This window comes from Paramacrobiotus metropolitanus, unplaced genomic scaffold, assembly GCF_019649055.1.
Source record: "Paramacrobiotus metropolitanus isolate TYO unplaced genomic scaffold, Prichtersi_v1.0 Parri_scaffold0000244, whole genome shotgun sequence".
NCBI lineage: Eukaryota > Metazoa > Tardigrada > Eutardigrada > Parachela > Macrobiotidae > Paramacrobiotus > Paramacrobiotus metropolitanus.
This window is the reverse complement of record NW_026570464.1, coordinates 33,099-50,076: the sequence shown is the minus strand read 5'-3', so window position 1 is coordinate 50,076 and position 16,978 is coordinate 33,099. Positions and strand designations below refer to the sequence as shown.

Genomic DNA, 16,978 nt, shown 5'->3' with positions numbered 1-16,978 from the left:
CTGGTCACGCCTGATTACACACACTGGGTTCAGTGGTGGCCGTGCTACTGGTTCCGGTTCGGCTAAGCCAAGTTCGGCCGCCAATTCTGGTGGAACCTCTTCTGGCCGGTTATATATTGTGAGCCGTCCATTCACAAATACCCGTAGTGGGTAATCACTTGGCTCGTTGAGCTGTGATGCGCTTGGCTGGGTTTCCGGCGGCGCTGGAGTTCGATACGCGTCCGGTCCTGCTCGCGGAGGCTCAATGGATGAATCAGACGGCGTCTGGCCCCTAGGGTCAGGCTGTGCCGCTGAAGGTGGGCTATACGGCGGTTGGCCATATGCTCCATATCCGCCATAAGGCGGTGGATATCCGTATGGTCCTGGCGGATACATCCACGGTGGTGGGTATCGCCATGGGTTTATGTCCGGCTGCGGCTGGTTTGAAGGTCCAAGCGCCGGATACGGTGGATATCCATAATGTGGACTGTAGTATGGCGGCGGAGTGTACTGTGGCCGCGGTCCAGTATGGACCGGCGTAGTCGTGACCGTTGGCCCGACTGCCGCAGTTGTGAAGACTGGCTGGTTTGCCGAAGTGGTCGGTAAGCCACCATACAAAATTGGTTGAGGTGGGCCGGTGCGGCCATGAGGATAATGTCGGATCGTTGGGTCCGATGTTGAGCTTGGCTGGCTGCCGGCTACTGCTGCATTCACCAGGAGTCCAGTATCGTCAGAGAATGTCCCTGGCGGCCAAAGTTGTGGCGGAATGGCTCGAGGTGGCAGAGGCTGGGACCGCGGTAGCGGTGTGTCGGCCCGTGAACTGGGGCCGACTGACATAGTTGCCAGCTGCTCAGCAGTTAGGTTAGCTCTGATGTTCGGTACCTGTACACTCGGAGGCCGGTTAGACGACCGGGTGGAAGATCCGCCCGACCGGGATTCCGGTCGTGAATATGGATGTGTTCGGTTACTGCGGTCGGAGTCATCAGAGCGATCGGTGCGTCGGCGTCCTTCCATCGTTGAATGGGGCGCTGTCACGAGACGAATCACGCGGTGTTAGACTCCTACCTACTTTTTCTTGAACTAACCAGTAGGTAATTTATAGTTTTACGCTACTCCTAGGCTATCATGTCGGATAAGGTTAGATATGGTTAAACCATGTCAGATATGGTTGTCAGGTATTGGACCAAATTAAGCTACTTCTAAGCTACTGGTCTTTTAAATTTAGGTTAGTTAAATTTAGGTTAGTTAATTTCGGTAGCGTATCACAGAGACGATCGTGGGACTTTATGTTAGTTAGACTAATTCTAAGTCTACCATGTCGGATATTATTTTAGAGCGTCATTCTGTCCAGCCTTATCAACCGCCTTGTCCAGTACGTCCGGTGGGACGGTACTGGACTTGTCCGATACGTCCGGTGGGACTGTATTGGACTTCTGCTTTTTGCCCTTTGAGACTTTCTCAGATTTTTCCCGTCCTGTGGTTATGCGGGTATCCGCCTCATCTTCAGCAACTACGTCCTCTTCCAGGACTTGCTGGGCCGTAAGGGTTGCCTTCGGCTTCTTGGGCGTTTTTGGTCTTTTGGGCTTTTCCTTAGGCGCCCGAGCCACTTTTGGCTCTTCGGTCGCCGCTGGCTTGTCCGTGACGGATGTCCTTTTTTCTGGTTCCGCCGGAGCCAAATCGGGTCAATGACGGCTAACGGCTGGTTTTGAAGCTTTGTCAGCGCCGGTGTCTCGAAATCCGGTTTGGCCTTTCGAGGTCGGCCGGGGCCACGCTTCACTGGTGGCTCTAGGTCTGATGTCTTTGGATCAGGTGGGCCATAGCCAGGGATTCGCAAAGTCTTTTGTTGCTCCGCCACAAGTTTCTTGGACGGGCCCTTTCCGGGCTTCTGCTTCTTCAGCAACGTCTCAAGTTTGCTCTGGGCGTGTGAGAGCTCTGCATCTTGTCCCGGCTCTGCCTTATTGTTGCACCTTTCCGACTCTGTGGGTTCAGGTTCCGCGTCGCCGCTCTTCTTCTTGGATGAGCGTCTTATTCTGCGACTCGGGCCGTTCGGGTTAAGGTACGGCTTTAGGCGGTCAACACATACGGTGTGTTCCACACCGGTGTCCCGCTCTCGGATCCAGTAAGTGTTCGGCTTAGGTATGCCGATAACAATGTAGACGCCTTCGAACTTGTTTGGATTAGTCGGGTCGTCCACCATGTTCTTCAGGGTGACCAAGTCCCGCTTCTTGAACTCGGCCTGCGACTTCTTTTTGTTGTAGATGGCCGCATCCCTTAGGAACCCTTCTTCGATCCGCGTTTTGGCGATTTCATGCGCCCGGTTCAGGCGCTGCTGCATCCTCTTGACATAACGTTCGTTAGTCGTAAAAGTTTCTGGGACGTTGGTCCCAGCGAGGACGTCTTGTGGTATGGTCATTTCTCGTCCAAACAACATGTGGTATGGCGAGAATCCGGTGGTTGCGTGCACGGCACGGTTCATGCCGGAAATCACGTAAGGTAGGGCCCGGTGCCAACGGTGTTCGTCGCCGGCGCCGCCAAAGTTTCGAATTCCATCCCAGATGGTTTGCATCTGGCGTTCGACTTGGCCTTGGCCCTCTGGATGATAAGCGGATCCGAAGGTCTGCTCGATGCCGAAGATTTTCGCCACTTTGGCGAAGGATTTTGCCGTAAAATGCGTGCCCCGGTCGGAATGCATTGTATGTGGCATGCCGTACTTTAGTACAACTTCTTCGACAAAGAACTTCTCGAATTCTTTGGCCGAATTTGTCTTGGTCGGCCGGGCTATGGTGAACTTCGTCATTTGGTCGACCACCACAGCAATATACCGGTATTTCTTGGTTTGGGTCACCGGTAGAGGTCCTTTGAAGTCGGCGAAGACGCGGTACCAAGGTGCGACAGCTTCGGTCGGTTGCAGCTTACCGTAGGTAGCTCGTTGCGGTACTTTGCCGAAAATACACGTCTGACATCGATCGATGTAGTCGTGTATGTCGCAGCTCATGCGGTCCCAGTAGTACCGAAGTTTGGCTGCTTCAATGGTTTTGCGGTATCCAAAGTGGTTCCCTGTTTTTCCATCGTGGAGGGACTGGATGATATTCTTCTGCATGAACAGAGGGACAACGAATCTCCTTTCGAGTTTCGCATTGATGTCGGTGAGTCGGTAGAGCACACCTTTGTCCATCTGGTAATGTTCAGGTAATTTGGACCTCTTGTCCATTTCGCTTTGGTGTTCCAGCTCATGGATTTTCTTGGCCAGAGTTGGGTCACGGTGTTGCATCCGTCGCAGTTCTTGCGCGGTGCGGTCCGTAACTTTTTCTGGACACGGTGGGACTTCGGGCTCTGGCTCTCCCGGTACGGGCGCCGGTACGTTAATCACCCTTATGTCCGCCGTGCTGAACTGGTCCCAATCTGTGATTGCGTTGCAATCGGGCAGGAGAGGCTTGTCCCATTCATTTGCGGGGTCCTCGTCCGTGACTTGCAGCCTGCGCACCTTTATGATGCGTGCTGGAATCTCGTCCTTGTAATCCTCGAAGTTAGGGACTTGGTCCAACTCTTCGTGTGGGCCTTTGTCATCGTCCCGTTCGAGTGGCCATCTGGACGATGCGTCGGCATTGTCACAGAATGTGCCTGGTTTGTACTCAATGGTGATGTCCCGTCCCTGTAAGGCGAGGGCCCATCGAGTAAGACGAGGATTGATGCCGGGCCGGTTAGACTCGCATCTGAGCAGATTGGTTAGAGCTCTGTGGTCCGTCCTTACTGTGAAAGGTCCGTGGTCAATGTAATGCTTAAACTTCTGGACGGCCCACACTACGGCTAAGCATTCCCATTCGGTTACGCCGTAGTTCTTCTCAGCTCCATGTAGGACACGGCTTGCGTAGGCGATTGGCCTCGAGTCCTGGCTGAGTATGGCTCCGATGCCAGCGCCACTTGCATCACATTCGATGGTGGTCTGTTTGGTCGCATCGAATTTGGCCAATATTGGGGCTTCCGTTAGGGCCTTTTTAATTTCATTGAACTCTGCGGTGTGGGCGTCGGTCCAGTCGTTCTTCACTGAACTTTCCTTCCGCAGGAGTTCATACATCTTGGAAGTCTTCTGGGCGTAGCCCAGAATAAACTTCCGGTAATATTTTGCGAGTCCAAGGAACGAGCGAAGTTGGCGCTCGGTCTTGGGCGGTAGTTTATCGGCGATGGCCGCTACCTTCTCGGGATCAGTATGGACACCGTCCTTGGTGAGGATGTGTCCAAGGAATTGGAGTTTTTCCATTCCAAATTCGCACTTCGACAGTTTTATCGTGATTCCGGCGTCTCGGAGGCAGAGGAGCGTGTTTCTAAACGCTTTCCTGAATTCCTCGAATGTCTTGCCGAAGAATATCACGTCGTCGATGTATGCGAAGACGCCGCCCTGTTTGCGTGCTGGCGCCATGATCTTGTCCATTGTCATTTGGAATGTGGCTGGCCCGTTGCAGACGCCGAACGGCATTCGTTTGAACCGGAACATCCCATCTGGAGTCACGAAGGTAGTGTAGTCCATTGACCCTGGATCCATAGGGATTTGCCAGAATCCGGACTGACAATCTACCTTGCCGTAATAGGCGTTGCCTGCACATTGATCCAGAAGTTCGTCTGGATTGGGCAATGGGTAATTATTCTTCTTGGTCACCGAGTTCAGCTTTATGTAGTTTATGCAGAACCTGGTGCCCATGGTCCCGTCGCCGTTTTTCTTCGAAGCGAGGACCACTGGGAAACTCCACGCTGCCATGGACGGTTCAATTACGCCTTGGTCCAACATTTCTTGGACGTGCTTGTTTATGAACTCTCGTCCCTTCCAACTCGTTCGAGTTAGGTTCATTTTAATTGGTGCAGCGTCGCCAACTTCTATGACGTGGGTCACTCCCTTAACGTCGCCGTAAGGCTTTTTGGACGTCGGGAATATGGCCCGGAGTTCCCATAAGTCCTGACGGAGTAGAGCGGTCTGCTCTTCGGTCAGGTGGTCACCGAAATGTGCGTTGGCGATGTGGGCGCGAATTTCGCGTTCCACTTCAGGATCTTCCTCTCCGGTTTGGAGGGAGTTGATCTTGGCGTAGTCTTCATCCGAGATTTCCTCGTATGGCTCCACTTGGCCCATGTTGACTCCTTTCCGGAGTATGTGGGGCTCTTGGAATAGTTTGACACCAGTATGGTGAAACTGTTGCCATCATGCCGGACTGGTCCGTCGAGCATGGCCAGACTCCGTTTGGTATCTTGGCTTCCGAGGTACATGAGTTTCTGTCTCGGGTCGACAGGAAAGTCGATGCTGACTTGGACCGGGGTGACGGACTCCGGTGGGAGCTCCACTTTTACAGTTGCCCGGACCATAGCATGGTCGTTAATAGTGCGGTACCGGTTTGGATTATTCCCTGCCGCTTTTGGCCATGGTAAGGCGTCGGCATTGGGAATTGACCAATCTACGCCGTCCTCCTTGATGTCTGGCTCATATATGTCACTGTAGTACATATGGCCAACTTTTGCACCTTTGCGGAGAATTTAGTCGCGTCGGGACTTATTTTGGACCTGAATCCACGCGTGTTCGCTGTTTCGAGTTTGGACCTCCGCTTCGATCGGTATAACCAAGCGGTGTGGTCGTCTCAGCGATTTAAAGTGGATTGGCCGTCCCGGGTCCATAGTCCGATAGGACCGGACCTTAATCCAGCAAGTTGAGTAGGCTGGTAAGTTGTACCGCTGATGAACGAAGACGACTTCTCTCTCTTCCTTGAGGCAGTCCGTTGGACGTTCGGTCCGCAGTTTGCGGATTACCGGTGCCTCGGCTCGGAGTTGGAGAATTTCTGTGTCCTCTTCTTCATCGCTTGACTCCTCCGATGATTGGTTATCGGAGTCCGTGTCCGGTGAGTCACTTGAGCTTTGGACGTCCGAATCGGTAGACTCGGGTTTGTCTTCTTGCTCGGGTTTTGGCTTGCCATTGCCCTCGTTAGAGGTTGGCGCTCCTCCGGCCACTGTTGGTGCCGGTTTGGTCACGGGATCCATTTCTTGGATCTCTGGCGCTCCGGTTGCGATTCCCTGTTTTTCAGGTTCGTCCGGTTCCGCCAAAGTGGTTGGACGGTCCCCATTTGGGAGTGGCGAGGCTGGTCGGCCTTTTGCCCAACGTTGAGTCGAACGGGTTTGTATGGCCCGTATTACCGCTTCAACGCCGTCTCCACATAGAGGACAAGTCAGTTGGACTTCCTCTGATGAAGGGTCCTGCTCGTTCTGGCTGGTGTCCCTTCGATGGCCTCCCTGTTCTGGGTGTGGGCCATCATTGAAGCGCACTTTTGTCGCTATATGCGGTGCAGCTTCCGGCAATGGTTCCGGTATGGTCCTAACGTTAGTCAGGCTCAGGTCGTACTTTGGCCGTATGCTGACGCTTAAGCCAGGATGTTGGGCCACTTGTTTTCGAAGCGTTATTACGTCGTCGAAAAAATCCGTGCACATCTTTTGGAGTGCTTTCGGCATTTCCATGTGGTACTCCCTCTATTCCCACACGAGGGCTAGACGTTCGTCCTCCCATAAAGCTCCTTCTTGGACCAAGTCGTCCAGTTCTTGGGCGAATGGTCCGTACTAGTCTGCTATCTGCGCCCACGTTAGCGGTACGTTAGTTTCTCTGTCAGGCACCGGCCGTTGGCCCGGTGCCTCTGGTATCGGGATAGTCTTTACTATCCCGTGATTTGGCTTGAGTATGCCTGCACGGAATTGAGTCATATAACGCTCGATTGCGTTATGGACGCGCAGCTCCCATATGAGGCTTTCAATGGTGTCCAGGCATTCCCAACAGGTAGAAGGAGAACCTTTCGGGTGATCAAGCCGATTAACTCTCACTTCATCATCGGGTCCCGGTGCCTCTGGTATCGGGATAGACTTTACCGCGTCCCAAACGATTTCTTCGTTTGGCTTAAGGATGAAGGTAAACTTGGATTGGAGATAGTCACAGCCAAGTAATACGCGCACGTCCGTTAACGTCGGTTGGACGAAGAACGTGTGGTGGCTCTTGTATCCCTGCAGTGTCACTTGTACGGTGCAGCAGTGGGAGACCACGAAGGCGGTTTGTCCGCCGACACCAAGGATTTTGGTGTTCCGTCCTAACGGCTCTGTTTTGATGCCATTGGCGGTGCAGAATTGCTGGCTGATGAGGGATGTCTCGGCTCCAGTGTCCAGCATGGCGAGCGTGTGGACTGGTCCAATTTGGACTTTGTGCGTCCATGCTCTGACGGTTTTCGGTTTGCGATTCTCATCCAGGCCAACTGTCACTTCCCGCATCACTGGTACAATGGGGATTAGCGACACTGGTCCTGGATCATCAGGAGCGTAGTGAGGTGAAGGTGGCTGCTGTTGGACAGACTCTTCCTGTGGTGGTGTTTCCGCAACCCGTAGGGTGGAAAACATACTTTTGGTGTTAAGGAAGGTCCGTGAGCTGTTTATAGTTCGCACCGTTGGTGTGGTGCCGAGGGGTTGTCCACCGATCTGGGGCCAGCAGGTACGGGGACTTGACGCCTCAAGAGGTTCGGTTGTCCAATCTTTTAAGGATCCGACCTCGCTGTCCGTATCTTGTACGGACCATCCTTCCGTTGCGCTGTCGGAGGATGTGTCTGACGCCGATTTAGGATACGTCATGTTCGTGGTGCGACGTCTCGCTTTGCCACGTATTCGGTTGGCCTTAGGGTTGGTTGAGGCTCCGAGTTTTGGTGATCGGTTGGCCTTGGGGTTAGTTGAGGCTCCGAAAATCGACTTGGTCGCTTGCAATACGACTGTCGGCCTGGCATCGCTTTTAGAGCCAGGTGGCTTAGGCGCTGGTTTGGCGCAAAGCCTGGATCCACTGGTGGGCTGTTGAGCCGTAGGGGTTAGTTTGGGATCCATGTAGGTTAAGTGCGGATTAGTAATAGTATGGGTTATGTCCGGCGGTTTCGGTTCCGGTCTCAGGTCGGGTGAATTGCCGATACTCCCCGACCTTATGCGTTTCCCGCGGTTGGGCTGGCCCGGTTAGGGCCGCCGCCGCTGTTGCCATTTGGCTTCACCAGCTGGTCCGGTATGGGTGGTAACGCTGCCCTTTCGTTGGCTGGCGTCTGGTATCCCTGCTTTGGACCATTCTGTCGGTTGCCGCCACCGGACCCACTTCCTGAGCCGGTGGACTGCCTTCGGCTGCCTGTCCCTCCATTACCACGCGGTGGTCTGGGTTGTTTGGGTGGCACTAAGCCGAGGCGGTTAGGATTGGCTGACCCGGTAGGGTAGCCTTTTTGATAGCGATTTCGCCAATCCAAATACCATTTTCGGTTTGGATTTTCGCCATATGGCCTGTTCGCGTAGCCACAGCCGTCGGTTGGGTGGTGGTTGCAGGTAATTATCCCGTCTTTGGCCCATCGCTCGAACATGCGCTCGACCCGGTCGATGTACATGTCCTCTTGTCTGCGGGCCTCTTCGGGGCTCAGAGTCTGGCGTTGGCCACTCTGGCCTCCCGGGCTTCGGTTTTGTCCTCCAGGGCTGTTGCCGCTTTGGTTTCCGCTAAAGCTGGCGTTTTGGCCCTTGGAGAACTTGCCCTTTGGTCCTCCGCCGCTGTTGCCCTGGCTGTAGCCATAGTTGCCCTGGTTTCGGGCCTGGCCATAGCCGCCACTACCGCCATTTGGCGGTGTAGACCCACGTTGTGGGGAGGCTAAGTTCAAGGCCGCGATGGCGGCGTATGTTGCCTCAATTTGGGCTTGTGTAGCCTGCGGGGGATAGAGTGCCGGTTGTTGTGGTACGACTTGGGCTGGTGGCGTTTGTATGGCCGTTCGGCTTGTTGGGTATCCGCGGCTTGCTTTCCCTTCGTACTCCGGCTTTCCCATTGTGTACTGCCGGACATAGTCCCGGAATTCTGCCGGTGACTTTGGTATCCGGATGTCCAGAGCGCGGCGCAGTTCTGGCTCCTTCACGTTCTCCCTCAGGAAGTGGAGGGTCATGGTGTCGTCCAAGCCAGCGCGCGTCTGGAGGGTCAGCATGGCGTCGTAATACTGCTCAGGGGTTTCGGTCAGGTGCTGGTAGTACCGATGTGTGATTTCTCCCATGGCAGTTGCCTGCTGCTTATCATCGCCGTAACGAGTGGCAAATTTCTGAAGCCACTGTTCCACTGTCCAACCGTCCTCGTCTTCACGATTGGCTTGGCCAGTGTACCATTCCTTTACAGGATCTGATACGGCCATGTAAATGCGGCTCATAAAGTCCGGATCTGGTTTCTTCAGATCGAACGACTGCTTACAGATTCGTCGGACCTGTGCAAGCCATCCTTTCACCATTGTTTTGTTGCCATCAAATTTTGGCAACTCGGTGCGGACTTGAGCTCTCGCGGTGGCTTTTCCCATCTCTTGGGCCATTTCTTTAATTTGCTCTCTGGTTGAGAGAGCTGGGCTGACCGGTGGTGATGGGGCAGGTGTTGGCTGCTGTGGTGTTAGCGGCACTTGCTGAGGTTGGGCCCACAATGGTTGGCCCGGTACAATCTGGATAGCCCCGTTGGACGCCATCCATGCGTATGCTCCATTCGGGAGCTGGACCAACATGGGCGCATTTTGGCCCTGGCCTGGTTGGGCTGCTGGTCCTGGTGGCATGGCCGCTGTTGGCGGTATGCTTGGTGGTTGGGGCACGTTTTGGCCTGTGGGCGTGGTTTGGCCCATCTGTGGCTGAGCTTGGCCCGTTTGGGCTGCCGCCGTGATAGGAGGGCCAAATAGGCTTAGTTGGCCTACTAGTGGTGGTTGCACCGTTGGTGTACCACTTTGGCCTCCTATCTGTCCTTGCATGGCCGATGGCCCGAGCGTTGGGCTCATTGGGTTGGTCCGGTTTGGATCCATGGCGCTGGTGTGAGCCTGGCTTGTGGCCGGTTGTGGACTAAAATTGAAGTCCATGTTCGGGAATATCGACGGATACAAGGACGGGTATGGTGGCCTTGATCCGAAGTAGCTGTGGCTGGGTGTTGCCTGGCTCGGATCAAAGCTTGACCCGCTTGACGTAGACGGATAAGTCTGCGTTGCAGGCGTCACTATCGTCGTTGGACCAGTAGTGGCTGTTGTGGTGACCGGGACTGGTGGTGGCGGCAGTGTTACTGTCGCCGTTGATGTTCCGCGGTCCACCGGGCTGGGAGGCGCGGGTATGGTTGGCCCCTTTGGAAGATCTCCAACCGATGGTCCCTCCACAGCCATATTCACTTGATAGTTCTGCTGGTGATACACTGGCTCTCGGTAGAAGCGTTGGCCCTGCCGCAGAGCCTCGTCGACTTTTTCTTGTCGACGTTGTGTGTCCGAGTCCGGAAAGGTATGGTAGGACGGTGGTCCTGCGGACAACTCGGAGTTTATATCAGCGAGATGTGATTTCTCCGCATCTAAACAGGCGTTTTCCATGTTTAGCCTTTCCAGGTCCTCGTTTAGCTCAGTTATACGTTGGGTGGCCGCCTGGTAGTCTTTGACCAGGCCGGCATTATTGGCCTCCAAAACGATGATCCGGTCTTGTTGGCCCTGGATCACCTGTTTGGCTTGATTGAAGGCCTGCTCCAATTGGACGAAGTTTTGATGTCCAATGGCGCTGTTTTGCTCAAGTTGGACCCGAATGGTTGCTTCGGTGTTGAGCTGGCTCTGGAGGGCAACGATCTGTTGCTGGAGTTGCACGTTTTGTGCTTCCTTCTGCTGAACCGTTTGGCTCATCAGTCCTCCTTGTTGGATAGTCTTCATGAGGTTCTGGTGACTCTCATAAAGAAGGTTGTATCCATTCCGCAGGCGGTTGATTTCGTCCTGCAAATTGGACAAGTCGTCGGTGAGACGCTCGTTTTCTCTCTGAAGGCGGTCCGCCTCAGAGTCAGTGTCATCAATAGTGGCCCGGGCCGCAGCCAAGTCGTCCCTGGCTTTGGCCAGCTCGGTCCTCGTAGAGGTGAGCAGGGCTTCAAGGCCCGCCACAGCCGTTTCTAGGCTGTGGATTGTCGTGTAGAGCTGGTCTCGCTCAGCATTAGGACATGGTGACAACTTGAGCTGAGTTAGCTCAAGTTGGGTCTGGGCCAGTATGGCCGAGACACGTTTAGCCTCTGCGTCCGATTGGAACGCAAGGTCTTTGTGCCTGCAGATCTCGTCCTGCATCCAACGTTCGGATAGCAGGGTTGCTTCTGCAATATCCGCCAGCTGTTTGGTCAGGTCCCGTACTGTGGTCCTGAGTTGGTCGATTTCGTCGAGCTCCTCGGGCCGGGTTGCCTGGTTCAGCTTTGGCGGGGTGACGCTGGCGCGGGTTGTGTCCCAGGAAGGCCGGTTTAGGTCCATCCTGGCTGTGGCCCTGCTAAGTTGGGCCAGGTCCACAATTGGCTCTTCGTCCGGTTTGGACGGGCCAGACGCGCCGATGACGTCATTGGTTGGCGATGGCGTTGTGTAGGTTGGGCCATCGTCCTCAAACATGAGTGGCGACTGACTCGCGGGCTGTTGGCCCTGGTCATGTGCCTTTGGACCAGCCTTTTTGGCTTGGCCCTTTGCCTTGCGTCCACCTTTGGCCACCGTTAGTGCCTCAGGTTGGATCTGGTCCGAGCCCGGTAGGGTTGGACGTGCTGTCAGATCCTGGACATCAAGGTTGGACCGGGCCAAGTTGTTTGGCCCTGGTCCGTCCGTGCGTGTCTTGTCCTCACTTGTGCCCGCCGTTGGCGCCGCAAGTTTGACTTGGCCCGGACCAGGTATGGCCGGTTGATGCGCCAAGTCCCGAGGGACACTGTTGGCCTGGGCCGTCCTATCGGCGCCAGGTTGGCTGTCCAGAGGCTGGTTGGCCTCGGACAATCCGTCGGACGCTTTCTGGAATGTATCGTCCCTGGTGGCGTCCAGACTAGTTCGTCGCTGGTTTCCAAGTCGGCCGGCAGGATTTGTCTGTCCCGCCTGGCTTTGGCCTCGACCGAACTCGTTGAGCCGGCCGAGTTTGGCTCGTCTGGTTCAGAACCGCTCTGTTTGGCCCTGCGGAAACCGTAAGTTCCCGGTGGGTCGCGTGTGGCATAGTTCTTCCCCAGTTGCTTCTTGTATTCGTTAGGTTGGCGCCCGTCCATAGGACTGAGCAATCTCCGTTGGAGTTGCTCATGGCTGGTGTATGGCATCACCTTGGCCAAGGCGCTTTCGATTTGGCCCATGGTATTGGGACTTAAAAGATTTCTTTGATCTTGGTCCGGACCGGAACGGTGGGTTGGCTGTCGCTGGTTGGTGCTGGTCAGGTACGCTAGAGCTCAGGTTTAGCGTTAGCTTCCTATGGCCCTATGTTACGCTACTGACCAGTGTGACGTCGATTACAAAGTGGTCTTGCAATAAGCTCTACGTCACGAGTAGCGTGCAGTGAGCAAAATTCAAAAAACAATATGACTCATTACGAGTCTTATAACATGGGGAAGTTTCCCACGTGTTCTGATTGGTCGAAATTTTATGGAAAGTTACCACTTTGACGTCACGCGACTTTTTCGCGAAAATTCCGGCTGGACAAAATGGCGATTATTTTTCGCCGATAATTCGTCAAAAGTCAGGAAAAAATTTCTCGAGAGTTCTGTTACGTTTTTCTAGTACAGAATTTCACGAGGAATCCGAAAATGCCAATTTTTAGCAAATCGGATAAGCGTTAAAAAGTTATGAAGGGTTTTGCTTAGGTTCTACGCGGAAACCTCGAATTTTCAAAAGGTTCTACGAAAACCTACGACGCCACAACAGGTCATACCGGCGGTTTGTTCGCTCCAGACAGTGCTGCTCCGTCGTTCCACTTCACCCTTTTCAACCGTAAGGGCCGCAGCGCACCCGATAGGGCGTAATGGAGTATCAGGACCGTACCGAACGCAGTTTTTGCGCCGGGAGCCAAATCTGCGGGAGGCCTACTTTTAGGCGCTGACCCGTATCAACGCAACCCGGTAGGGTGCTTATTTGGTCAACAGCGACGTACCCAACGCAGTTTTTGCGCGGGGAGCCAAAGCTGCGGGGGACCTACTTATAGGCGCCGACCCGTATGATTATTCCGTCGCGCTGCAGGTTTCCAGTGAAACCTGTATGATGCAGGAGATGGTGGTCGCGGGATGGCTGGCCTACTTATAGGCGATCAGCGTAGTTCGACCGATTGTTGCCTTCACTGGGGATCAGAGGTCTCGCAGGAAAGAAAACCGAGCGAGTCTGCTACCATGTCAGATATGACACAGAAGCAGATGGAAAACGGGGCCAATAGCCTTTATTGTGATAACAATAAAGCAACAACAACACAAAACCAACGGAAAACCCGATGTGGGAAAAAGCTATGGAAAAAGTGCCTGCAGTGCGCTAGCTAGGAATCGTGATAATTAATCCGCGTGCTGCCGGTGTGCAACAGCTGATGCTGCAAAGCATGGAATCGCCCGTAGGCGCAGGGCTCCGCCCCCAAGAGTGCAGAGAAATGCGCTGATTGGTCAGCGTAGACAAAGTATACGCTGAGTAAGCAGCGTAATAGCGCGGCACGAACGGCGTTGCCGTGTGCGGGCGGGCGAGAGAAAGCCACGAGAGGTGTCTACCGCCTCGAATGAGCGGTCTCTGACAAAACAAAAGAAAGAATTCTTTGTGCTATTATTCAACAGCATTCCGGGCGTATGGCATGTGATCGGAAATATTTGCTCGTGCCATAGAAAATCTGTCAATAAATAATAAGAAAACAGATGCAAGATAGATGATGTGAGATCATCATTACCAAATATTTTTTTATATTTGGCTTCATGCACAAGCGATTTTTGGTTGATATCACACTGTAATCATCGGAGAGTGAGTTGAATAAAGTCCAACTGTTCAACACCCTGTGTACAAACGACAGCAGTGCATTTCGTAATCATATTACCTTGGAGACAAAATACTTTAATGTGGGAGTTCCCACAGGCAGGATGTGCGTATGAATAGCACTGCATGCTTCAACTCCGTGGCCCCCGCATGCCCACGGAGAAAGATAGCGACATCTGGCCTCAGGTCTAGCAGGAGGACGTGCGCGTGATCACTCCGTGGCACATGCATGGCAAGCAATGACTATCGCCTCCTTGGCTCTTGTTTCCTTATGGAACAGAAAGATATATAAATGTAATACGTTTATAACTAAAGTAGGCAGTCCAGCATTCAGAGCTCCGGCCTTGGCCTTGATCTAGATTGCAAGGCCGCTTACGCATTTACGCATAGCAAGAAGCTTGCAAACTGGTAGGCGATCTTTTTCAAGTCTTCTTCGTAACCTCGATCAGTTTGCAAAATCGGCACAGACACCTCCTGGCCCGATGATTTGATGAAGGTGGCAAACCCACCGAGGAAAATAGCTGTGGGAAATGATGCTTTTGTTCGTAAAATCGCACTCGTTCGCATTCAATTGTTGAGCCTTGTATAGCGCGTGCTGTGTCTGCCCATAGCGGGCAAAAATGCTTTAGGCTAAAGTGAGCGGAAAGCACTCACAAACATCCGAGTCAGCACACGGCATAAAAGGCTCGAGGTTTAAATATTCACATGCTCTTCTGAAAGGCGCATTGAAATATCTCACACATAATGTTATTATAACGTTATTAATCAAGCATACTGGTTATCCTGGTTGTCGTGGTGGTTATCCTGGCATGTGATACTTCACTTAGCAGGACAGCATTTTTCCGCCATGATAAGAAAGGAACTGCGCCCTGACAGAGGAAAGACGGAGAAGATCTGAACAAACGTTTTCAGCCGTAACAATAGGCTTCTTTTGTGCGAATGGAACCGTCATTTTTTTCGCCCTGCGTTGCACGGAGAGAAATGGATGCTGCAACCAACGTGGATGTCCTAATAGGCGCTTCTGGAAGATGCCAATCGTCCCACAAAATCCTGCGGAAAGATTTCATCCCAAAGACTCGCGGATCTAACCTCAAAACCTTATTGTACGAAAATGTGTAAGCAAGAGATCAGCTGATCCGGATTCAGAGTGCAATGCATTTTTAATTATTCACTGCTCTTGTGTGCAGCATGTAAGCGATTTCTTTGAAAGAAGTGCTATAAGGTGCAACCAAGTTAGCCAATTTCAATGGTTTTCAAAGGTCAGGTACTGAATTCGTACAAAAACTAAAGATCAGTAGATTTCATTGGCATCACTGTTTCATGATGTTATTTGCATAGTGTCAAGGCACGGGGATCTGGTGAAATACCAAACAATGTAAACGCCATGGGCTCTGTTTACTTTCCCAACTACTTGCGCCCCGTGGCACTCATTTGCATCCCTCGACAAACTCCCTGGTGTGGATGCGGTCTACCCAATGGCCAGCGATACGATGTACAGTGCTTTCCATGGCGGCAAGGTGGGGTTTGCCTGCAAAAAAAGTGCACAGGCGGGCGAAGCCTTTGTGTGAGAGTGTATAGGATCGTTGAATGCCTCTGATGCGGATGTCTTGCCAGTGGAGCGGACCGGTAGATAAACCCGATGGTTACTGTTGATTGATGCTCCCTCGTCATCCGCAGCTGGCTTTCGTGAGTCCGCGCTACCGCTAGTTCAAAAACTTTCGGCCTTTCAGTGCTAAATTTTTTAAAACATTGGCATATCTGTTTCGGGTTTCCTCCATTTGGCGGGCTCTAAACTAATAATTTATACCGGTTTCAGGTAACAAACAAAAAATGTATCTCCGTGGCGGGATGCGTTTATCCAATGGGCTGGCTGTGATGGCAGCAAAGCCGTGGATGTTCTTTGCCGCAAAAGACTCCTCATCGGACATGACCCGTAAAATGTGCCGCGCATCATCCGACTTCGTCAATTCATCCGCGTCCTGTCACCGTCCGAGTTACCCATGACAAGCAGCTCAGTGATCGTCCCAGATCAGCGTTTCAGTGATACGGGCTTCCATTTTGGCAACATTAAAAATCACAGATTTTGCACTTTTAAATACGACAGAATTCCAAATAACATGGGGTAGACAGAAGCTGCCATACATCACGATAAAATTTTCGTTTTGCTCATTGGGCATTTGGGCATTCACTTAAAGGGGGATACCATACAACAGGGAAGCTCAAAATAAAACTGCCGCGATACGTTCGTTGTTGAAGAAAGGAGCAAATCGAGTTTTTATATTAAAATACTGGCTTGGTATCCTCCAAAGAAGTCTGTTTCATCAACCTAATGGTATTTTCCACTGCACCGTGGGCGGCGATGAACGGGTGGTAGGAAGTGGAGGCTTCCAAATCGACAGGGATAAACGTCGTAGCGGCAATATCCGTCTGCTAAAGTGGAATGAAATCGCTTTCTTCTGGAACCGCCGTAAGGATTTGGCATACAGTTCTGCTACCTGGCTCCTGTAGTGCACCTCTCTACAATATATATCACTACTGCATAAGTACTAGCAAATATCTAACAACTCAGCAACTCGCAAAACTGAAAACGCTCCCAATCTTTATTGCTCTTCTTGGAGCATATTTATACCACGGGCTGATCGAATGACCCACATTTGATCAGCCATCCACGAACGTACAACAACAACATGACTCATACCGTACCAGCCAACAATCAATACGATTCACAAAAGTCATTCACCACACAAGTCATTCACCGCATCATAACACTCACTGTATGTGGGAGAATCCCACACTCCCTCAGGAGTTGTATTTCCGTAACGCCAAAGCACCTTTTCTTGCATCGTAAGACATAAAATATGGCATTCATCCAGCTGGAGTGTGAAATCCCCTTAAGGTTTTCAAATTCAATCCGAGGTTCGACAATATAACTACTGTTCGAAGCTTCGTTTTTATACCGGAAAACGTTCGCATAACCCGATTGGTTAAAAAGGCCACAATCTCTTAGCTCTTTGTGCGGCTTGTTTGTGTTCGGGCCGGCATAAATTGCACGCATTCATGGACGTTTACCGGCTGGTAAATTTCTATGTGACTTGTCCCAACAAGATAAGCCTTTAACTTTTGGATTAAACCTGTCATAACACGATTCAAGCAAAAATTCGTCAACAAGAAACAAAGATCCATCATCACCCAGGACGTTCGTTGTGAGAACTCCAGATCAGCAAAATTCC

The 16,978-nt window shown here is 52.4% G+C and overlaps 1 protein-coding gene across 1 annotated transcript; it reads right to left on the bottom strand.

Annotated features, from left to right (window-relative positions):
* Nucleotides 1–7,949: 7,949 nt before the first annotated feature.
* LOC129601515 (uncharacterized) lies at nucleotides 7,950–8,393 on the bottom strand. Its single transcript, XM_055500354.1, has one exon. The coding sequence runs from the start codon at nucleotides 8,391–8,393 to the stop codon at nucleotides 7,950–7,952; it is 444 nt and encodes a 147-aa protein (XP_055356329.1).
* Nucleotides 8,394–16,978: the final 8,585 nt, after the last annotated feature.

What these genes read in the sequence shown, in the direction of transcription:
- LOC129601515 (XM_055500354.1), bottom strand. Translation starts at nt 8,393, where the DNA reads ATGTACATCGACCGGGTCGAGCGCATGTTCGAGCGATGGGCCAAAGAC.